General features: G+C 41.5%; 2 protein-coding genes and 1 pseudogene across 3 annotated transcripts; all 3 read left to right on the top strand.

Moving 5' to 3' along the window:
• Positions 1-3,517: 3,517 nt before the first annotated feature.
• LOC139359301 (keratin-associated protein 9-6-like) lies at positions 3,518-4,080 on the top strand (annotated as a pseudogene).
• Positions 4,081-16,891: 12,811 nt separating this feature from the next.
• Positions 16,892-17,446, top strand: LOC105472172 (keratin-associated protein 9-2). Its single transcript, XM_024789880.2, has one exon. The coding sequence runs from the start codon at positions 16,892-16,894 to the stop codon at positions 17,444-17,446; it is 555 nt and encodes a 184-aa protein (XP_024645648.2).
• A 5,492-nt stretch (positions 17,447-22,938) lies between these two features.
• LOC105472417 (keratin-associated protein 9-8-like) lies at positions 22,939-23,658 on the top strand. Of its 2 annotated transcripts, XM_071082010.1 has the most exons (2): positions 22,939-23,121; positions 23,170-23,658. In XM_071082010.1, exons 1-2 carry the CDS (start codon positions 22,993-22,995, stop codon positions 23,560-23,562), a joined length of 522 nt encoding a protein of 173 aa, XP_070938111.1. In that variant the 5' UTR covers positions 22,939-22,992; the 3' UTR covers positions 23,563-23,658. The 2 variants fall into 2 exon arrangements, with proteins under 2 accessions (XP_070938111.1, XP_070938110.1); XM_071082009.1 differs by having other exon boundaries at positions 22,939-23,658.
• The last annotated feature ends 394 nt before the right edge of the window (positions 23,659-24,052 follow it).

Consider the following 24,052-nt stretch of genomic DNA (forward strand, 5'->3'; position numbering starts at 1 on the left):
ATATATCGTTTTATCTTTTATTTATTTGTGACAATTTGTACTCTTTCATTTGTGTAAAGTATATTTTAAGCATACACTTTATGTTTTGCTCATTGACTTTTGTTTTTTTTTAGATGGAGTCTCGCTTTGTCACCAGGCTGGAGTGCAGTGGCCCGATCTTGGCTCACTGCAACCTCCCTGGTTCAAGTGATTCTCCTGCCTCAGCCTCCTGAATAGCTGGGACTACAGGTGCGCACCATCACACCCAGATAATTTTTGTGTTTTTAGTAGACAGAGGGTTTCACCATGTTAGCCAGGATGATCTCAATCTCTTGACCTCAAGATCCTCCCACTTCAGCCTCCCAAAGTGCTGCAATTGCAGGCATGAGCCACCGCACCTAGCCTCATTGATGTAATTTTATCATGACTGCTTTAAACTCTTTGTCAGATAATTCTAATATATCTGGTATCTCAACATAGGCATTTATTGATTGCCTTTTTTCATCCAGTTACATATCTTCCTGGCTTTGGATGTTAAGTGATCTTTTATTAGTACCTGGCCCTCTTTGTATTACGTTATGAAACTCTGGATCTTATGTAATCTTTCATTTTGGCTGGCTTTCTCTGACATTGTTCTAGCAAGGGACTAGGGGCTACCTCATTACTGTCACATGAAGGTAATGTGACAAGATTAATTCCCTGAATAGATTAGTTCGCTGAATAGATCAGTTCCCCTATTCAGCCTGTGCTGACAAGCAAGGTAGGGGAGCACACCATTACTGCGAGGCAGAGATGAGAGCTCCGGCCCTCCACATGGTCTCCACTGACACTCTATGTCTACATCTATGTCTGTTGGGGACGGGGGTCTTTACTGGCTGGCAGAGATTAAGGTTTCACAGCCCTACTTGGCCTTCTCGGACACTATCTCAGTGGCGGGTGTTAGGGAAACTCATCACAGCTTCTCAGGGATGGAAGTCTATCTCCCCACCCGGCTTTTACTGGTGTGACTGGCAGTGAAGCCATAGTTGTTTCTGGAGCACAGCAGATACCTTCTAAATGTTTTTCTTCTTGCTAAGCCACCTCTTTTCTGACCCTTTAGGTAGAGAGAAGCATTTATTGGAACTTTGTGTGTGTGTGTGTGTGTGTGTGTGTGTGTGTGTGTGTGTGTGCGTGCGCGTCCATTAGAGTTTCAGAGTTGCAGGCTTCTCAAGCTCCAAGTCTGGGGTACTTGCAGCAAAAAGAAAACCCAGAGAACCCCACCTTATTGTTCCTTAAGTCCTGAGGCTTCTAGCCTGGCTGCTTTCTTCACTTCACCTTTCAGAGTCCTCTTGTGTTTGCTTTGTATATAATATCCAGAATTTTTAGTTGTACTTAGCAGAAAGAATGTGGAAAAGTATGTCCACTCCATCTTCCCAGTCAGCAAATCTTCAACTGGGTTTTAACTAAACATAATAAATGCATTTAAAGACATAAGGGAAGCTATTACCAATATTGACAAATACAAACACACACACACACACGCGTGCGCGCGCACACACACACACACACACACAATGAATAAAAACCAACCAGAGACAATATCCTGCATTGGTGTTAATATTTTGGTTTTGATCATTGGGCTGTGACTAAAGAAATACACACTGAAGTACATAGGGATAAAGTGGTATTTAGTGATAATGGGAAATTCTATCTGCAAGTTACTTTTAAAAACCAACAGTAGTAACACACACATATATATATATAGAAATAATGTTAGAGAAGCATGGTAAAATGTTAACGTTTGAGGAATCCAAGTGAAGGCATATGGAAATCCTTTGTACTATGTTTAGAACTTTCTATGAGTATGAAATTATTTCAAAATGAAAAATTAATAAAAAACAAACATGTATAATGGGGGGGGAGACACAACCAAGCACAATATCAGATACTAAACTAATAATGGAGCATACAGTCATTAAAGTACACAATAAGTGAGATAAACTGCAGAAGATATACTGACTTGGAAGACCAAAGCGGAAGAATCTATAATGTAAAGGAAAGAAAAATGTGTAACTCGTTTATAATGAAAATATTACATATCAAGACTTGTGGGGTATTATAAAAATGATCTTTGATAAAATGTATACACTTTAAATAGCCTTTAATATTTAAATATTAAACAAGAATAAAACAAAAATAAATGAACTGAGAGTTCATCTTAGTGAATAAGAAAAAGAAAAACAGTCAAAATAGCATAAAATGTAAATCAATGAACTAGTTAACAATGATATTAGAGTGAAGATGAACAAAGCCAAAATTTGTTTCTTTTTCAAAAAAACTAATAAATGATAAGCCACTGACAGGATTGATCAAGAAATGTAAAGAAGACACAAATAAATAATATTCTGGATGAAAATGAGAACATATCCAGCAATAAAGCTGAAAATGTTCCACAATCAAAGCTGGAAAAAAGTATTTACATGGAAAAGATGAGCTTGGATTCTGATCACTCATCATGTACAAAAAAAAATCAATTCCAGGTGTATCAATAGCTTGAAGGTCAAAAAAAATCTTAAACCCTCACTAGATAATGTATGTGAATTTTTTTTATTTTTAAGTAGATAAACACCTCCTGACCAAGACAAAAATATCATTATTTGAAAAGAAATGATTGATAATTTTAACTGGATCAAGCTTTACAAAATTTAACCATCAGAAATCACATTTCAGACTGAGAGAAGGAACTGTGATAAACCCCTTTGATGCCTCTCTCTTCTCTGTTCTCTATGTGAACTCTATTTCTTCTGGCATTTGGCCATAACAGCTGGAGCTGCTGCAGCAGGTGGGCTGGCAGCAGGGTGTGCTGCAGCAGCAACAATTTTGAAAACACACAAACCCGTATGTTTCTTGTTTTACCCCATGTGTCTTCCTTCAGGGATCATAACCCAAAGCTGATTGTCATCCAATATCTTCAGACAGTTGTTTTATATATTTACAAAGCTTTTATTATTGTTTATAACAGGAAGATAAATCATATACTAGCTTCTACATTACAGGTGGCATCAGAAGCCCTCCCTAAACTTGGTTTTAACTCATCACCATGCCTCAACATCATCCTATCTTCAGAGGTGCTTCCAAAAGTAAATAGCAATAAGGAAAAATAGATGGTGACCAACAATGGTCCTGACATCTCACCAAGCTACATAGTGCCTGTTAAATGACCAAATACTGTACTCAGCTTTAAAAATGAGGATCAGCGCTTAATTGATAGGGAGAATGATTCATTTCTCAGTTCAGAATAGTCCTGACTGGTTACTTGTCAATTAAGAGAGCAAATAAATCAATTACTCAAAGAAAATTCACAGCACTGAAGAAACAACTTCCTCCCTGGGACATTTCCCAATGAACTAGAGAAATTCACATAAGCAATATCAAAGACAACTTCTGCTCATTGATCCAAACTTTGGAGTACCATGTATAAAAGGTTCAGATTGAATAGGGTTATCAAACTCTAGGAAACTCACTTCTGAACAGGAATCCACCCTCCACCCCTCACACCATGACCGACCGCTGCTCCCCTTGCTGCCAGCCTACGACGTGCTGCAGGACCACCTGTGTGTCCAGCTGCTGCCAGTCTTGTTGCCCCCCCCAGGTGCTGCAACACATCCTGCTGCCAACCTAGCTGCAGTGCACCCGTCTACTGCCGGAGAACCTGCTACCATCCCACGTGTGTCTGCCTGCCTGGTTGCCTAGACCAGAGCTGTGGATCCAGCTGCTGCCAGCCCTACTGCCTGCCACCCAGCCTACTGCGAAGCCACCTGCTGCAAGACTACTTGCTGCCAGCCCACTTGTGTGACCAGCTGCTGCCATTATTCCTGGTGCAGCACACCCTGCTGCCAGCCCAATTGCCGTAGGTCCAGCTGTTATGGCCAAACTGGCAGTGGGTCCAGCTGCTGCCAGCCCATCTCCTGTGCACCTGTCTACTGCAGGAGAACCTGCTGCCACCCCATGTGTGTCTGCCTGTCTGGTTGCCTAGACCAGAGCTGTGGCTCCAGCTGCTACCAGCACTGCTGCTGCCCAGCCTCTTGTGTGTCTAGGGACTGCCAGCCTTGCAGTTATTGATCAACTTACCACAGATCGCTATCTACATGGAATAAAGTTCCATGATCAGACCAGCCAGATATATCCATTTCTTTCTTTTACTTTTTTTTTTTTTTTTTTGACATAATTTTGCTCTTGTTGCCCAGGCTGGAGTGCAATGGCATGATCTCAGCTCACTGCAACGTCCGCCTCCTGGGTTCAAGCCATTCTCCTGCCTCAGCCTCCTGAGTGGCTGGGATTACAGGCATGCACCACCACACCCGGCTAATTTTGTATTTCTAGTAGAGACGGGGTTTCTCCATGTTGGTCAGGCTGGTCTCGAACTCCTGACCTCAGGTGATCCACTCACCTCAGCCTCCCAAAGTGCTGGGATTACAGCCATGAGCCACCACACCCGGCCCTTATTAGATCTTTACAATGATAAATATCATTTTGTTTCAACATAATACTCATGTTTGTGACTTCCCATGACGACTCTGTATTATCTTCCTAGCTGCAAGGAGGGTTATTTATTTCCTAATAAAGTCTTTACTATAGTGCCTCCTGTATTGTGTTTTGTTTTGTGTCTATGATTGCTTTGCATCTCACATATATTATCTCATCTAAGTAACATAGTAGCCTCAAACATGGACAGAACCAAGATGAGCAAAGTGGCCTGCATCGTGTCATGTAGCTAAGGATGGACAGAATCGGCTCTAGGCTCAGGGTTTCTGATTTCAGCTCTGCTGCTGTCACATTTATAGATTACTATAAAGAAGAAATTAGGCCGGGCGCGGTGGCTCACGCCTGTAATCCCAGCACTTTGGGAGGCCGAGGCAGGCAGATCACAAGGTCAGGAGATCGAGACCATCCTGGCTAACACAGTGAAACCCCATTTCTACTAAAAATACAAAAAATTAGCCGGGTGTGGTGGCGGGCACCTGTAGTCCCAGCTACTCGGGAGGCTGAGGCAGGAGAATGGCGTGGACCCGGAGGCAGAGCTTGCAGTGAGCAGAGATCGCCCCACTGCACTCCAGTCTGGGCGACAGAGCAAGACTCCGTCTCAAAAAAAGAAAGAAATTATACTAAGGACTTAGCACGGGGAAGAGGTGCACTTGAAGTTGTTCTCCGACAATGGAAACACCAATTCCATGCACTGATAGATCATTTTCTAGTAACAAAGTTCATCCCAAATTCATTCCCCTAACCAATAGCCACATCTTAAGAGCAACAATTTGTTTTAAGAGCCCTCCTGAATCACGTGAACATTTTATTTTCTCAGTCTCTTGTCAGCCGCTGGTGAACGTCTTTAAATATTTTTGAGCACCCATTGTGTTCCTGCCTCTGTCCTGGGACTTTGGTGTGAGAGGCTCATCTACAAATACTTGTTTGTTGAAGTCATGGAATTGGCGTTCTGTATGTCCTCCTTCTTCCGGTCACCTAAATAAATGGTAATAGGAGATTAAGTCACTCCCCATAAAACTTAGGCCACACTTCATTTGCACCCAAACTTTGAGAGATAATTTGTTCCCACGTCAAAACTTTTTATTCGTGGCTTACTGTTTTTTACTGCAGTAAAATACACATAAAATTTACAATTATAATCTTTTTTTTTTTTTTTAGATGGAGTCTTGCTCTGTCGCCAAGGCTGGAGTGTAGTGGCACGTTCTCAGCTCACTGCAACCTCCGCCTTCCAGGTTCAAGCAATTCTCCTACCTCAGCCTCCCGAGTAGCTGGGACAGGCGTATACCACCATGCCCAGCTAATTTTTTGTATATTTAGTGGAGATGGGATTTCACTATGTTGGCCAGGCTGGTCTCAAACGCCTGACCTCATAATCCACCTGCCTTGGCATCCCAAAGTACTAGGATTATAGGTATGAGCCACCGTGCCCAGCCACAGTTACAATCATTTTTACATACACAGTTTAGTGGCAGTAAATACATTCATGTTGTTAGGCAACTATCATCCATCTCCAGACATTTTTTAAATTTTTAAAATTATTTATTTTTTATTTTATCAACTTTTATTTTAAGTTCTGGGATACATGTGCAGGATGTGCAGGTTTGTTACATAGGTAAATGAGTGCCATGGTGGTTTGCTGCACAGATCAACCTATCACCCAGGTTTTAAGCCCAGGACCCATTAACTGTTCTTCCTGATGCTCTCCCTCCCATTGCCTGTGACAGGCCCCAGTATGTGTTGTTCTCCTGCTCCACCATGTGTGCATGTGTTCCCGTCATTCAGCTCCCACTTATAAATGAGAACATGTCGTTTTGGTTTTCTGTTCCTGTGTTAGTTTGCTGAGAATAACGGCTTCTAGCTCCATCCATGTTCCTACAAAGGACATGATCTAGTTCCTTTTTATGGCTGCAAAGTATTCCATGGTGTATATGTATCACATTTTCTTTATCCAGTCTACTCTTGATGGGCATTTGGGTTGGTTCCATGTCTTTGCTATTGTGAATAGTGCTGCAGTGAACATACATATGCATGTATCTTTGTAATAGAATGATTTCTATTCCTTTGGGTATATACTCAGTAATGGGATTGCTGGATCAAATGGTATTTCTGGGGATGGTGCTGTCGGGCCCAGATACTTTTCCTATGGTCTTCACAACTCATAGACCAGGAGATTCCCTCAGGTGCCTACACCACCAGGGCCCTGGGCTTCAAGCACAAAACTGGGCAGCTGTTTGGGCAAACACTGAGCTAGCTGCAGGAGGTTTTTGTTTTGTTTTGTTTCGGTTTTTTGGTTTTTGGTTTTTGTTTTTCTTTGTCTTTTTTCATACCCTAGTGGTGGCTGGAACGCCAGTGAGACAGAACCATTCACTCCCTGGAAAGGGGGCTGAGGCCAGGGAGCCAAATGGTCTTGCTCAGTGGATCCCACCACCAAGGCACCCACCAAGCTAAGATCCACTGGCTTGGCTGCCAGCACAGCAGTCTGAAGCCAACCTGGGACACTAGAGCCTGGTGCAGGGAGGGATGTCTGCCATTACTGAAACTTGAGTGGGTGGTTTTCCCCTCTCAGTGTAAACAAAGCTGCTGGGAAGTTCGAACTGGGTGCAGAACCCACCTCAGCACGGCGAAGACACTGTGGCCAGACTGCCTCTCTAGATTCCTCCTCTCTGGGCAAGGATTCTCTGAAAGAAAGGCAGCAGCCTCAATCAGGGGCTTAGAGATAAAACTCCCATCTCCCTGGGACAGAGCACCTGGCGGAAGGGGCAGCTGTGGGCGCAGCTTCAGCAGACTTAAACGTTCCTGCCTGCCAGCTCTGAAGAGATCCACTGCTCTTCCAGCACAGTGCTCAGGCTCTGCTAAGGGACAGACTGCCTCCTCAGGGAGAGACATGCCTCCTGACGGAGAGACACCTCCCAGTAGGAGTCAACAGACACCTCATCCAGGAGAGCTCTGGCTGGCATCTGGCAGGTGCTCCTCTGGTACGAAGCTTCCAGAGGAAAGAGCAGGCAGCAATACCCAGGCACACAGGGTCTGGAGTGGAGTTCCAGCAAACTCCAGCAGACGTGCAGAGGAGGAGCTTGACTGTTAGAAGGAAAACTAGCAAACAAAAAGCAACAGCATCAACATCAACAAAAAAGATGCCCACACAAAAACCCATTGGAAGGTTACCAATATCAAAGACCAAAGGTGGATAAATCCATGAAGATGAGGAAAAACCAGCACAAAAAAGGCTGAAAATTCCAAAAACCAGAATGCCTCTTCTCCTCCAAAGGATCACAACTCCTCGCCAGCAAGGGAACAAATCTGTACAGAGAATGAGTTTGATGAATTGACAGAAGTAGGTTTCAGAAGGTGGGTAATAACAAACTCCTCCGAGCTAAAGGTACATGTTCAAACCCAATTCAAGGAAGCTAAGAACCTTTATAAAAGGTTACAGGAACTGCCAACTAGAATAATCAGTTTAGAAGAGAACATAAATGACCTGATGGAGCTGAAAAACATAGCACGAGAATTTTGTGAAGCATACACAAGTATCAATGGCCAAATGGATCAAGCAGAAGAAAGGATATCAGAGATTCAAGATCAACTTAATGAAATAAAGCGTGAAGGCAAGATTAGAGAAAAAAGAATAAAAAGGAATGAACAAAGCCTCCAAGAAATATAGGACTATGTGAAAAGACCAAACCTATGTTTGATTGGTGTACCCGAAAGTGATGGGGAGAATGGAACCAAGTTAGAAAACACACTTCAGGATATTTTCCAGAGAACTTACCAAACCTAGTAAAACAGGCCAACATTCAAATTCAGGAAATACAGAGAACATCATAAAGATACTCCTCGAGAAGAGCAACCCCAAGACACATAATTGTCAGATTCACTAAGGTTGAAATGAAGGAAAAAAATGTTAAGGGCAGCCAAAGAGAAAGGTTGGGTTACCCACAAAGGGAAGCCCATCAGATTAACAGTGGATCTCTCTGCAGATACCACAAGCCAGAAGAGAGTAGGGGTCAATATTCAACATTCTTAAATAAAAGAAGTTTCAACCCAGAATCTCATATCCAGCCAATCTAAGCTTCATAAATAAAGGAGAAATAAAATCCTTTACAGACAAGCAAATGATGAAGGATTTTGTCACCACCAGTCCTGCCTTACAAGAGTTCCTGAAGGAAGCACTAAATGTGGAAAGGAAAAACTGGTACCAGTGACTGCAAAAACATGCCATATTTTAAAGGCCATCAACACTATGGAGAAACTGCATCAACTAATGGGCAAAATAACCTATTAGCATCATAAAGACAGGATCAAATTCACATATACATTGTTAATCTTAAATGTAAATGGGCTAAATGCCCCAATTAAAAGACACAGACTGGCAAATTGGATAAAGGATACAGTGTACTATATTCAGCAGACCCATCTCATGTGCAAAGACACACATAGGCTCAAAATAAAGTGATGGAGGAAGATTTACCAAGCAAATGGAAAACAACAACAACAAAAAAGCAGGTGTTGCAATCCTAGTCTCTGATATAACAGACTTTAAACCAACAAAGATCAAACAAGACAAAGAAAGTCATTACATAATGGTAAAGGGATCAATGCAACAAGAAGAGCTACCTATCCTAAGTACATATGCACCCAATACAGGAGCACCCAGGTTCATAAAGTAAGTTCTTAGAGACCTACAAAAAGACTTAGACTCTCACACAATAATAGTGGGAGACTGGCTGGGCAAGGTGGCTCACACCTGTAATCCCAGCACTTTGAGAGGCCAAGGTGGGTGGATCATGAGATCAAGAGTTCAAGACCAGCCTGGTCAACATGCTGAAGCCCTGTCTCTACAAAAAATACAAAAACGAGCTTGGCATGGTGGTGCACACCTGTAATCCCAGCTACTGGAGAGGCTGAGGCAGGAGAATGGCATGAACTCAGGAGGCGGAAGTTGCAGTAAGCCAGGATCGTGCCAGTGCACTCCAGCCTGGGTGACAGGAAAAAAAAAAAAAAAATAGTCCGGGTGCAGTGGCTCACGCCTGTAATCCCAGCACTTTGGGAGGCCGAGGCGGGCAGATCACAAGGTCAGGAGATCGAGACCATCCTGGCTAACACAGTGAAACCCAGTCTCTACTAAAAATACAAAAAAAAAAAAAAAAATAGCAGGCATGGTGGCTCGTGCCTGTAATCCCAGCTACTCAGGAGGCTGAGGCAGGAGAATTGCTTGAGCCCAGGAGGTGGAGGTTGCAGTGAACCAAGATTGCACCACTGCACTATAGCCTGGGCGACAGAAGACTCCATCTAAAAAAAAAAAAAAAAGTAGGAGACATTAACACTCAAATGTCAATATTAGACAGAACAATGAGACAGAAAATTAACAAGGATATTCAGGATTTGAAATCAGCTCTGGACCAAGTGGACCTAATAGACATCTACAGAACTCTCCACTCCAAATCAACAGATATACATTCTTCTCAGTACAACATAACACTCTAAGTTTGACCACATAATTGGAAGTAAAACAGTCTCTCAGATCACAGTGCAATCAAATTAGAACTCAGGATTAAGAAACTCACTCAAGGTCGGGCACAGTGGCTCACGCCTCTAATCCCAGCACTTTGGAAGGCCAAGGTGGGCATATCACAAGGTCAGGAGATCGAGACCATTCTGGCTAACATGGTGAAACCCTGTCTCTACGAAAAATACAAAAAAATTAGACAGGCATGGTGGCACGCGCCTGTAACTCCAACTACTCAGGAAGCTGAGGCAGGAGAATTGCTTGAACCTGGGAGGCAGAGGTTGCAGTGAGCCAAGATCACGCCACTGCACTACAGCGTGGGTGACAGAGTGAGACTCCATATCAAAAGAGAAAAAGAAATTCACTCAAAACCACACAACTACATGGAAACTGAACAACCTGCTCCTGAATGACTACTGGGTAAATAACGAAATTAAGGTAGAAATAAATAAGTTCTTTGAAACCAATGAGAACAGAGACACAATGTACCAGAATCTCTGGAACACGGCTAAAGCAGTGTTTAGAGAGAAATTTACAGCACTAAATGCCCACATGAGAAAGTGGGAAAGATCTAAAATCGACACCCTAACATCACAATTAAAAGAACTAGAGAAGCAACAGCAAACAAATTCAGTAGCTAGCAGGAGGCAAGAAATAACTGAGATCAGAGCAGAACTGAAGGAGATAGAGACACAAAAAATCCTTCAAAAAATCAGTGAATCCAGGAGCTGGTTTCTTGAAAAGATTTACAAAATAGACTGCTAGCCAGACTAATAAAGAAGAAAAGAAAGAAGAATCAAAGAGACACAATAAAAAATGATAAAGGGGAGATCACCACTGATCCCATGGAAATACAAACTACCATCAGAGAATACTATAAACACCTCTACGCAAATAAACTAGAAAATCTAGAAGAAATGGATTAATTCCTGGATACATACACCCTCCCAAGACTAAACCAGGAAGAATTCGAATCCCTGAATACACCAATAACAAGTTCTGAAATTGAGGCAGTAATTAATAGCCTACCAACCAAAATAAAATAAAATAAAATAAAAAGCCCAAGACCAGACAGATTCACAGATGAATTCTATCAGAGGTACAAAAAGGAGCTGGTACCATTCCTTCTAAAATTATTCCAAACAATAGACAAAGAGAGTCTCCTCCCTAACTCATTTTATGAGGCCAGCATCATCCTGATACTAAAACAGTGCAAAAACACAACAGAAAAAGAAAACTTCAAGCCAATATCCCTGATGAACATTGATGCGAAAATCCTCTCTAAAATACTGGCAAATCAAATCCAGCACCACATTACAAAGCTTATCCACCACAATCAACTCGGCTTCATCCCTCCGACGCAAGGCTGGTTCAATGTACGCAAGTCAATAAATGTAACCCATCACATTAAAAGAACCAATGACAAAAACCACATGATTATCTCAATAGATGCAGAAAAGGCCTGCAATAAACTTCCACAGCCCTTCATACTAAAAAACTCTCAATAAACTAGGTATTGATGGAACGTATCTCAAAATAATAAGAGCTATTTATGACAGACCCACAGACAATATAATACTAAATGGGCAAAAGCTGGAGACATTCCCTTTGAAAACCGGCACAAGACAGGGATGCCCTCTCTCACCACTCCTATTCAACATAGTATTGGAAGTTCTGGCCAGGGTAATCAGGCAAGAGAAAGAAATAAAGTGTATTCAGATAGGAAGAGAGGAAGTCAAATTGTCTTTGTTTGCAGATGACATGATTCTATATTTAGAAAACCCCATCATCTCAGCCTAAAAACTCCCTAAGCTGATAAGTAACTTCAGCAAAGTCTCAGGATACACAATCAATGTGCAAAAACCACAAACATTCCTATACACCAATAATAGACAAGCAGAGAGTCAAATCATAAGTGAACTCCCATTCACAATTGCTGCAAAGAGAATGAAATGCTTAGGAATACAAATTACAAGGGATATGAAGGACCTCTTCAAGGAGAACTACAAACCACTGCTCAAGGAAATAAAAGAGGACACAAACAAATGGAAAAACATTCCATACTCATGGATAGGAAGAATCAATATCATGAAAATGACCATACTGCCCAAAGTAATTTCTACATTCAATGCTATCCCCATCAAGCTACCATTGACTTTACTCACAGAATTAGAAAAAAAACTACTTTAAAGTTCATATGGAACCAAAAAAGAGCCCGTATAGCCAAGACAATCCTCAGCAAAAAGAACAAAGCTGGAGGCATCATGCTACCTGTCTTCAAACTATACTACAAGGCTACAGTAGCCAAAACGCATGGTACTGGTACCAAAACAGATATATAGACCAATGGAACAGAATAGAAACCTCAGAAATAACACCACACATCTACAACCATCTGATCTTTGACAAACCTCACAAAAACAAGCAATGGGGAAAGGCTTCCCTATTTAATAAATGATGTTGGGGAAACTGGCTAGCCATATGCAGAAAACTGAAAGTGGACCCCTTCCTTACACTTTATACAAAAATTAACTCAAGATGGGTTAAAGACTTAAACATAAGACCTAAAACCATAAAAACCCTAGAAGAAAACCTAGACAATACCATTCAGGACATAGGCATGGGCAAAATCCCTATCAAAAAGTGGGTGAAGGACGTGAAGAGACACTTCTCAAAAGAAGACATTTAGCTAACAAATATATGAAAGAAAGCTCATCATCACTAGTCATTAGAGAAATGTAAATCAAAACCACAATGAGATACCATCTCACGCCAGTTAGAATGGCAATCATTAAAAAGTCAAGAAACAACAGATGCTGGAGAGGATGTGGAGAAATAGCAACACTTTTACACTGTTGGTGGGAGTGTAAATTAGTTCAACCATTGTGGAAGATAGTGTGGCAATTCCTGAAAGATCTAGAACCAGAAATACCATTTGCCCCAGCAATCCTATTACTGAGCGTATACCCAAACGATTATAAATCATTCTACTATAAAGGCACATGCACACATATGTTTATTGCAGCAGTGTTCACAATAGTAAAGACTTGGAACCAACACAAATACCCATCAATGATAGACTGGATAAAGAAAATGTGGCACATACACACCATGGAATACTACATAGCCATAAAAAGGATGAGTTCATGTCCTTTGCGGGGACATGGATGACGCTGGAAATCATCATTCTCAGCAAACTCACACAGGAACAGAAAACCAAACACCACATATTCTCACTCATAAGTGGGAGTTAAACAATGAGCACACATGGACACCGGGAGGGGAACATCACACACCGGGGCCTGTGAGAGGGTGAGGGGCTAGGGGAGGGATAGTATTAGGAGAAATACCTAATGTAGATGACAGGTTGATGGGTGCAGCAAACCACCATGGCACATGTATACCTATGTAACAAATTTGCACGTTCTGCGCATGTACCCCAGAACTTAAAGTATAATTTTTAAACAATAGGCCATATCAAATAGCCTAGATGTGTAGTAAGCTATATGATCTAGGTTTAAGTACATGCTACAATGTTTGCACAATGACAAAATTACCTAATGGTTCATTTCTCAGAACATATCCCCATTGTTAAATGACACATAACAGGATTCACGTTTTGGTAAAAATTAAAAACAAAATTTAACCAAAAAAAGAGAGCAAAAAGGAAAGATACAACACAGCATGTGATAAAAATTTATAACATATCCATTCAATAAATGATAAACTCCTGATACATATATATCTTATATAAGTTTATAGACAATGATCTCCATTTTATCTATCTATCTATCTATCTATCTATCTATCTATCTATCTATCTATACACTAGTCAGGACATATATCCAAAATCTACAAAACACTAAGAAACTGACAACCATGAAGAAGTATGGGTAGAAGACTTGAACAGGCATCTTATGAAAAAAGAAAGAGCAACAACCAATGCCTAATAGACATTAGTCATCAAATAAATGCAAATCTAAAACACAAATACATACCAGTACAATTCAGAAGGTTCACAATATTAGGATCAAGCAGGAGTCACTACCAGTTGTAAAATGTTGAAACACTGCTTTTTTCTTTCTACTAATGCTGATTATACGTGTTTCCTATGACATGGCAATTTCACTCCCACATATATACCCAGAGAGAAGAATTTGAATACCCCATTCCCATTTAAGAAATATTCATTTTTCAAATCCTTATCAGACTAGTATAAATTTGGCTAGCCTCAAAGCCATCCATTCTTTTTAAGATGGCTTTGCATAACTTTGCTCTTTTTCTTTTTGTGTAACTTTGAAGTTCCAAGGGCAATCTAATTTATCTTATTTTTCTGTCCAAAGCCATCTCTCTGTAGGGCCTAAATAGTGATACTTCTTACATGTTAATGTAAACTTTCACTTCATTCATTTCTGCCATAATATTTAAGAACCGATTATGATATTCTATCACACACGTCTCCTTATATTCTCAGGAAACTCAGTGTTTCCTTTCCACTATCTTCAAAACTCTACATGTAAAACTCAGTGCAATAGCCCTGTTGTTAGAGAGCTGCATGGGCTCTCATGTTTTGTATGTTTATAGATTTTGAATATATGTTCACAGTGTTACATAGTGTTTTATAGATTTTGGATATATGTTCACAGTGTTATATAGTGTTTTATAGATTTTGGATATATGTTCTGACTAGTGTAGAGATAGATAGATAGATCCACCAATCACATTTTCCCCCAGGTTCTCCTCAATGAATTTAACTGATACCTACATATCCTGATGTAATTTCCTCCTCCTATAATTTGAGTTGCAGATTAAAGACAACTCCTTACTCACGTTCTCTAGATTAATACAGTATTGTTGCAGAAATGACTAAGCATAGATTTCAGATAATTGGGCTAGACTTCATTGTTTCTGTCAAAGAAGATAAGAAAGACAACAATTGGGCTACAAGTATCTCCTGGGAGTTCCCCCCATGGGATGTGTGTGTCAGAAAGGGACCCATGGGATAGTCTAGTCCTCCTGCTGAAGAGAACTGTTGACCCCCAGCCCACACTCTGCAACAGAACTGCTAGAGTATCTCATGGGACATGAAACTGCCTTCAGAAAAACCAATACAGGGGGTCACATCAAGGTCAAATTTGGCACAGAAGGGTAGGAATTTTGTTGTATTCAGAATTTCTTTAGAGAAGGTAGAGGAAATAGAGTAAGAATGGGAGAATATATTTTTGGAATGCAATGATCATAAGTATCCCAAACAAAATATAAATAAGCAAAATCCAGTAGCATATGCATATGATCATAACCACATGAATTGTTTTCAAAAATACAAGACTGGGCTAACATTTAGACATTAATCAACTTTTTAAATAACACACTTTGGGAGGCCGAGGCAGGTGGATCACTTGAGATCAGGAGTTGGCAATCAGCTGGCCAACGTGGTGAAATCCTGTCTCTATTAAAAATACAAAAATTAACCAGGCATGGTGGTGTGCACTCATAGTCTCAGCTACTTGGGAGGCTGAGGCAAGAGAATCTCTTGAACCCAGCAGGTGGAGATTGCAGTGAGCAGAGATTGCACCACTGCACTCCAGCCTGGGTGACAAAACAAGACTCTGTCTCAAAAAACATAAAATAAAATAACATTTACTGGAAAAGGTAGAATAATCATTACATTATTTCAGCTTATAAAGAAAAAGGATTTTGTAAATTTCAATACATTTTTAGTTTTCTATCTCTCAGAAAATAAGGACTAGAACAAGCCCTGTTGCTATGATGAAATGAATCTACAAAAAAGACAGAAAGCATCGTAATTAATTGTGAAATCCTGAGAGTTCTCCTTTCTATCCGAAGAATATAAAAAGACACACACTACACCATTCTATTAGACATTGTCCTGGAGGGTCTATGCCTGGACAAGGGCAAAAAAAAAAAAAAAAAAAGAAAGAAAGATTGAAAATACTCTTATAAAGTGGAGAAAACTATTACTATTTTTTATGAGTCATGACTGCACATGTACAATTTTCTGTCACACCAAAAAAAAAAAAAAAAAAAAAAAACCACACAAAATACAAAAAGTATTAGAATCAAAAAGCTAGGACCAGAACTCAGCTTGATTTGCCCGAATCTAGAGCACTTATGTCGCACAGAGTCCCACATTCTCATGCTGGTAAACCTCTCAGTCACAGGCAAATCGGGATAAATGGCCACACCATCACGGAAACCATTTGGTGCTTTCTGAATCCCAGTGGACTCCTTTTTCTACCCACCTGCTTTGGTGTAGCTCTGCATTTTGCAACACATTGTGCCAAACACCCTTTCCCTAGTGAGTTTAAGAGAACTGGAAGACACAGAGGGAGCAGGTTGTAGCGAGAAAGATGCTTGTTACTCTTGAATTAGACTTTTGTGGGTGAACAGGCTTGGGGCCGGGCATGGATTCAATGCATCACTGTGAATATATCAGCATCACGCGACTGCCCACAGACATTTCCCAGTCTACATACAGCCAACCATGAGGCGGGGCAGAGAGAACTATCTGCCTCCCACATCACCAGGAACTATCACATGACCGGATGATGGTCAGAGCAGGAATGATGCTGATAATGAGACTGACTTCCTTTTATCTGAAACGAAGTTTTTATGAGTAATTCTCAATTAACAAACAGATTAAACACTTACTTTCAACAGATTCATAAGATTTCAGAAACAACTTCCCCTTTGACGATCGCAAAGGGAGTATGAAAAACAATGTAAACAGCAACAAGGAAAAGTCCTGCTGATTGGTGGAAACTTTGGAGGCCAGGTGTATAAAAGGTCCCGATTGCAAGGGGTCATCACATTCTGGGAAACTCACCTCTGAATAGAAGCCCACCTTCCACCCCTGACACCATGACCAACTGTTGCTCCCCTTGCTGTCAGCCTACGTGCTGCAGGACCACCTGCTGCAGGACCACCTGCTGGAAGCCCACCTGTGTGACCACCTGCAGCAGCACACCCTGCTGCCAGCCTTCCTGCTGTGTGTCCAGCTGCTGCCAGCCCACCTGCTGTGTGTCCAGCTGCTGCCAGCCCTCCTGCTGTGTGTCCAGCTGCTGCCAGCCCACCTGTGTGACCAGCTGCTGCCAGCCCACCTGTGTGACCAGCTGCTGCCAGCCTTCCTGCTGCAGCACACCCTGCTGCCAGCCCACCTGCTGTGGGTCAAGCTGCTGTGGCCAAACCAGCTGTGGGTCCAGCTGTGGCCAGACCAGCTCCTGTGCACCTGTCTACTGCAGAAGGACCTGCTACCACCCCACATGTGTCTGCCTGCCTGGTTGCCTAAACCAGAGCTATGGATCCAGCTGCTGCCAGCCCTGCTGCCGCCCAGCCTGCTGTGAGACCACCTGCTGCAGGACCACTTGCTTCCAGCCCACCTGTGTGTCCAGCTGCTGCCAGCCTTCTTGCTGCTGATCAAGTCCCAAGACAACCACCGTCCTCACACAACAACTTTCTGCTCCACTGACTGATCTTTTGGGGGACTAATTTACTTTGCTGCTGACAGCCACCGTGCTCTCACCCAAATTTTTATGAATTCTCTGTATGTTTAAAATCTTGGGAATCTGCTAGATGGATGTCAGAATACTTCATCCTGTTTCTCTTTTTTCTTACCCCTTGTGGATCATGTGCCAGCTTCGTGTGCTCTCAATTTGGAGTCATGGTCTCAGCTGTGACTCTAAAGTCATGAGCTTCATTCTCTGCTTCTAAGGAATTTAGGCTTCTGCAACTGAGCAATAATCCTTGCAATCATATATTTGTTTTCAATATCCTCTTCATGGTTCTTCTATCCTTCTTTCTTCTTTTCATGATAACTTTGGGTTGTGTTCCTGGTAGCAGAGATTCTTAACTCTATGTTTCTGAATAAACTCTGAACCATCTTCATCTCATATGGTGTTTTGTTTTATTTGAAAGCATTCCTGATATGGGATTTACATACGTATCACATACCATAGGTATTATCCAATTTGATTCTCAAAACAGATGGTCATCTATTATTGCCTTCATTTTTCACCTGAAAAAAATTTAATATGCGATGTTATGTAGCTAATAAGGGACAGATTCTGATCCAAGCTGAGGTCCTCTCTTTCTGGCCAAGGACACTTACATTTAATTCTCAATATAGTGGAATGACATTGGAAGTCAGCAATAGCAAGACATGCACTTGAGTTTATTTAACAATGAGAGGAATAATCTCTCATATTTGCAGATAATATTCTTGTTCACAAAAGAATTCCCAAATTAATTTCCCACACCTCAGTGAGCAACAGCTGCATAATATGGCAGCAGGGACTGCATTTAATGGCTGCCTTGAATGCAGGGATCTTTTTATCTCAGCCTCTGACTAGCCAATCATTCAATTCATCTGCATTGGAAAGATGCTTGAGAATTCATTATATCATCATGAGAGAGAGTCTCGTCTGAAGTGACTCATTCTCAGTATCATGTAAATAAAATTCTTATATGGCCTCCATCTCCTGAATACCTAATGACAAAGTAAATGAAACTAAGTTATTCCTTGTAAAATACAGACAATACCTTATGCCACATTGAAACAATTTGTCCCCTAATCGAAATGTTATGAGGAAAATTAAGTAAGGAATTAAGCTGGGAATTGAGAAAGTATGCAATGGGTATGTAAGACTTGACACAATCCATAATCTCTGAACCAAGGAAGGGAATGAAATAACCTTCTGCATTTTGTAAGACCAATATGAGGCATCTAAAGAAACTGAAAACTCCCAGCACTTTGGGAGGCCAAGGCAGGCAGATCACGAGGTCAGGAGATCGAGATCATCCTGGCTAACATGGTGAAACCCCGTCTGTACTAAAAAAACAAAAAATTAGTGGGATGTGGTGGTGGGAGCCTGTAGTCCCAACTACTCAGCAGGCTGAGGCAGGAGAATGGTGTGAACCTGGGAGGCGGAGCTTGCAGTGAGCCGAGATGGTGCCACTGTACTCCAGCCTTGTTGACAGAGCGAGATTCTGTCTCAAAAGAAAAAAAGAAAAGAAAAAAACAAGAAACTACAAACTGTGTTTCCAGGGCAATCAGAAGAATGTAAGAATGCAAAGTAGAACTTGTGCATTCATAGAAGTCATGATAGACAGAGGTTGGTGCTTTTGGTCCTGAACTGATGCAAGTTAAGCATTCACTCATGGAAGGATTGATTGATACTGGCTCTAAGAGAAATAAAAAGTTTAGGGACCTGGGTCACCTTCTTGGGACCTCCTACCAGCATGGGAGTGGTGGAAATACCTCTAATGAGCTAACAAAGTAGATTTCCATGATAGATGCCAACTTCTGAGACTGTGAATCTAGATGCTCTGAAGACTTGGCTAAGAGACAACGGCCGCTTACTGTGATCATTGTTCAGGGATGAAGTAAAGGAGATGAAAACTAGGACATTCTCTTTGACCAGCATCAGTTATGAATGATGAATCAGTTCAGCATGTCTACTGTACAGTAATGTCACTATAGTTATAAACACTTTATCACATACCTGAAATTTGCCAAGAAGTTAGATCTTGAATGTTCACACCACAAAAATAAAAAGGAAATGGTAACTACATGGGCTAATACATATGTTATTCCCAATGAATATATATATATTAGAGCTTCACCTTTCATACCTGAAATAGACACAATTTTTATTTGTTAATTACACCTCAATACAGCTAGAAAAAGTATTTAGTTGATTTAGTTAATTATTACAAAAATATTCTTCAACATGAAAATTAGAAATTTTCTGAACAAAAACACTAATTCTGGGCTGCCTACCATAGGATGGGTATTGGCTAAAGGCTATGTGTACATTATTATTAATTCTTTTTTTTTGGAGGGGGGAACGGGATGTAGTCTTGCTCTGTTGCCCAGGCTGGAGTGCAGTGGTGTGATCTCGGCTCACTGCAAGCTCTGCCTCCAGGGTTCACGCCATTCTCCTGCCTCAGCCTCCTGAGGATCTGGGACTACAGGCACCTGCCACCACGCCCAGCTAATTTTATGTATTTTTAGTAGAGACGGGGTTTCACCATGTTAGCCAGGATGATCTCGATCTCCTGACCTTGTGATCTGCCCACCTAGGTCTCCCAAAGTGCTTGGATTACAGGCGTGAGCCACCGCACCTGGCTATTACTAATTCTTTAACAAACTTTCAAAATAGGTATTAACGTTCCCTTTGTAGAGATGAGAAAATCGAGGCTGAGAGAGTTAGTGTATTGTCATAGATTAGTTTCTCCCAGAAGAGACTCTGAAAAAAAGATTCCAGTGAAAGTAGTTTACTGGGAAGTGCAGATCACATTGGTAGGGATTGGGAAAGTGATACAGAAAAGGGTTCACTATTAAGTCAGTATCACAGTCACCAACTAAAGCTTAAACTAAAGGGAAAATTATCAGAAATGATGAAAAACACACAGCTAGAATTATCCTACTTCAGGAATGAGGAAGCTAGTCTTTATACATCAGCTCTCCAGAATCATTGGTTGAGTGTTTTTCTCTGTGTTGCCTTCCCAGGTGACATGACTTCTTACAGCAGCAATACAAGAGCCCTTAGGCACAGTGATGCAGAGTCTAACAGATGGAAATTAGTCCAAGCACACTACGATCTAATATATATGGATGCAGTCATGAAAACTTGTCTACGATCCACAATTAGCTCCACTCAAGTCAAATCTTTGCTACTTAAATGTGATGGACAGCCACAAGCTCTAGAAGAAGGAAGAAGAGGAGGTGAGAAAGAGGAGTAAGAGAAGGGACAGAAGATGAGTGGAGGAGAAGAAAGAAAGAAAGAAAGAAAGAAAGAAAGAAAGAAAGAAAGAAAGAAAGAAAGAAAGAAAGAAAGAAAGAAAGAAAGAAAGAAAGAAAGAAAGAAAGAAAGAAAGAAAGAGAAAGAAAGAAAGGAAGAAAAAAAGGAAGGAAGGAAGGGAGAGAGAGAGAGAAAGAAAGAAAGAAAAGGGAGGGAGGGAGAGAGAAAGGAAGGAGAGAGAAGAAGTAAAGGAAAAGAAAGGAGAGGAAGTAAGATGTAAAATGAATACCAGTGAAATAGCAACACTTACTGCTGCTGTAATACAGTGCACCTGAGATTCACAATCTCCATTAATTACCACCAGTTCTATTCTCCTTTCATCCCTGGCCAGCACTTCTTGGTCTAGGTAACCACATGAAGAAGTAGCTCAGAACTTCCTTCCTGAAGGGTCTGAGCCTCTAGTTACTATACCATCGTCCACTGGGATTGCTCATTTGTGGTTATCATTGGGCATGGACACTCTATGAGATTCGCCAGTGTTATGGGTTAATTTGTGTCCACCAAAATTCATACACAAGTAAAAGCATTTGAAATGTTACATGTTAAGACAAAGTCATATTGGAAACAATTGGTCCTCTGATTAAATATGACTGATGTCTGCATAGAAAGGGGAAATTCAGAGACAGTATGCGTATAGTAGAAAAATTATGTCAAACACACATGGAAATGATAGACATCAACAAGTCAAGGAGAGAAACGTGGAACAGACACTTCCCTCACAGCCTTCAGATGAAAACATTGCAAACACCTTAATTTTGGAACTGTGAAAAAATAAATTTAAGCCACTTGGTTTACAGTAATTTATCATGGCAGTGCTAGTAAGTTAATATACTTACTAAGTATCCTGAGCTATAAATACATTCTGCTATACTATATGGCTTAAGGATAATTACCCCTCACCAAATAGTAACTCCTTTCTCTGTCTGCTGCTCTGCTGACAGGAAGAGTCCAAAATGACTAGGTGATACTGATTCCTTTTGATTATGACAAACAAATAGAGAAGCAAATACTATACTTTTTATTCACATGAAAACTTTAAAAAGCCAAAAGTTACCTACTGGATTACAACTTGATAGAGTGATTAGTTGTCCTTGAGAAAGAGTAAGAGGATATAATTGGGAGAGAATGGGATTAATTTCTATTTCCTAACCTGGTAATGGGGACATAGATGTATTTACAATATAATATTATATCAAGTTGGAAATTAATAATTTGCATTTTTCTCAAATGAATGGTATACCTAGAAAATGGTTTAAACATATTAGAACTCCATGATGAATCAGGTATCATCTCAACTCATCTAATTCTTCATTTTAAAAAATGGAGAGAAGAAATGACGCTTACTGTGCTAGTAACTAGGTTTAAGGCTAGAGCCACAGCACATGCTGGTTGGTCTGCATCTCAACCAGTTATGTGATAGAAAGTCCTACATTCTCATCCTGGTAATCCCCACACTCACAGGTAAGTCAGAATGACTGGTCGCCCCAGGGCATACATTGCTTTATGCTCTCTAAATCCCAGTGGAATTCTCTGCATCCACTTGCTCTCAATCTGCTCTGCCACATGGAACACACTCTGCCAGATACTCTCTTCCCAAGTGACATTCAAAGAACTGAAAGACACAGGTGGTCAGGGTTGCACAGAGAGATACCTATTAGTGTTCAATCAGAATTTGGTGGGTGAATAGTCTTGGCACCAGGCATGGATTCATTTTGTCACCATAAATTTATCAACATCATACTTCTCCCCACAGGCACTTCTCAGACCACATTCAGCCAACCGTGAGGCTGGGCAGAGAGAAGTACGTGAGTCTCCCATTTTACCAGGACCTATCACATGACCAGATGATTGTCAGAGCAGGAATGATGCTGATGATGAGATGGGCTTCCTTTCATCTGAAACGAAGTTTCTATGAGTAATTCACAATTAAGAAACAGATTAAACACTTACTTTCAACAGATTCATAACTTTTAAGAAAGAACTTCCCCTTTGACAATCCCAAAAGGATTGTGGAAAACAATGTAAATAGCAACAAGGAAAAGTCCTGCTGATTGGTGGAAACTTTGGAGGCCAGGTGTATAAAAGGTCCCGATTGCAAGGGGTCATCAGATTCTGGGAAATTCACCTCTGAACAGAAGCCCACCTTCCACCCCTGACACCATGACCAACTGTTGCTCCCCTTGCTGTCAGCCTACGTGCTGCAGGACCACCTGCTGCAGGACCACCTGCTGGAAGCCCACCTGTGTGACCACCTGCAGCAGCACACCCTGCTGCCAGCCCTCCTGCTGTGTGTCCAGCTGCTGCCAGCCCTCCTGCTGTGTGTCCAGCTGCTGCCAGCCCACCTGCTGTGTGTCCAGCTGCTGCCAGCCTTGCTGCCGCCCAACTTGCTGTCAAAACACTTGCTGCCAGCCCACCTGTGTGACCAGCTGCTGCCAGCCTTCCTGCTGCAGCACGCCCTGCTGCCAGCCCACCTGCTGTGGGTCAAGCTGCTGTGGCCAAACCAGCTGTGGGTCCAGCTGTGGCCAGATCAGCTCCTGTGCACCTGTCTACTGCAGAAGGACCTGCTACCACCCCACATGTGTCTGCCTGCCTGGTTGCCTAAACCAGAGTTATGGATCCAGCTGCTGCCAGCCCTGCTGCCGCCCAGCCTGCTGTGAGACCACCTGCTGCAGGACCACTTGCTTCCAGCCCACCTGTGTGACCAACTGCTGCCAGCCTTCTTGCTGTTGATCAACTCCCAAGAGAACCACCGTCCTCACACAAGAACCTTCTGCTCAATTGACTGATCTTTTGGGGGACTAATTTACTTTGCTGCTGACAGCCACTGTGCTCTCACCCAAATTTTTATGAATTATCTGCATGTTTAAAATCTTGGGAATCTGTTTGAGGGAGGGCAGAATACTTCATCCTGATTCTCTTTTACCTTCCACCTTGTGGATCATGTGCCAGCTTCGTGTGTTCTCAATTTGGAGTCATGGTCTCAGCTTTCACTTGAAAGTCAAGAGTTTCATTCTCTGCTTCTAAGGAATTTAGGTTTCTGCAACTGATCGATAAACTTTGCAATTATATTGTTGTTTTCAATATCGTCCTCATGGTTCTTGTATCCTTTTTTCTTTTTTCATGATAACTTTGAGTTATGTCCCTGGTAGCAGAAATTCTTTGCTATGTTTCTGAATAAAGTCTGAACCATCCTCATCTCATATGCTGTTTTGTTTTATTT

Source organism: Macaca nemestrina, chromosome 17, assembly GCF_043159975.1.
Source record: "Macaca nemestrina isolate mMacNem1 chromosome 17, mMacNem.hap1, whole genome shotgun sequence".
NCBI classification, from domain to species: domain Eukaryota; kingdom Metazoa; phylum Chordata; class Mammalia; order Primates; family Cercopithecidae; genus Macaca; species Macaca nemestrina.

What these genes read in the sequence shown, in the direction of transcription:
- LOC105472172 (XM_024789880.2), top strand. Translation starts at nt 16,892, where the DNA reads ATGACCAACTGTTGCTCCCCTTGCTGTCAGCCTACGTGCTGCAGGACC.
- LOC105472417 (XM_071082009.1), top strand. Translation starts at nt 22,993, where the DNA reads ATGACCAACTGTTGCTCCCCTTGCTGTCAGCCTACGTGCTGCAGGACC.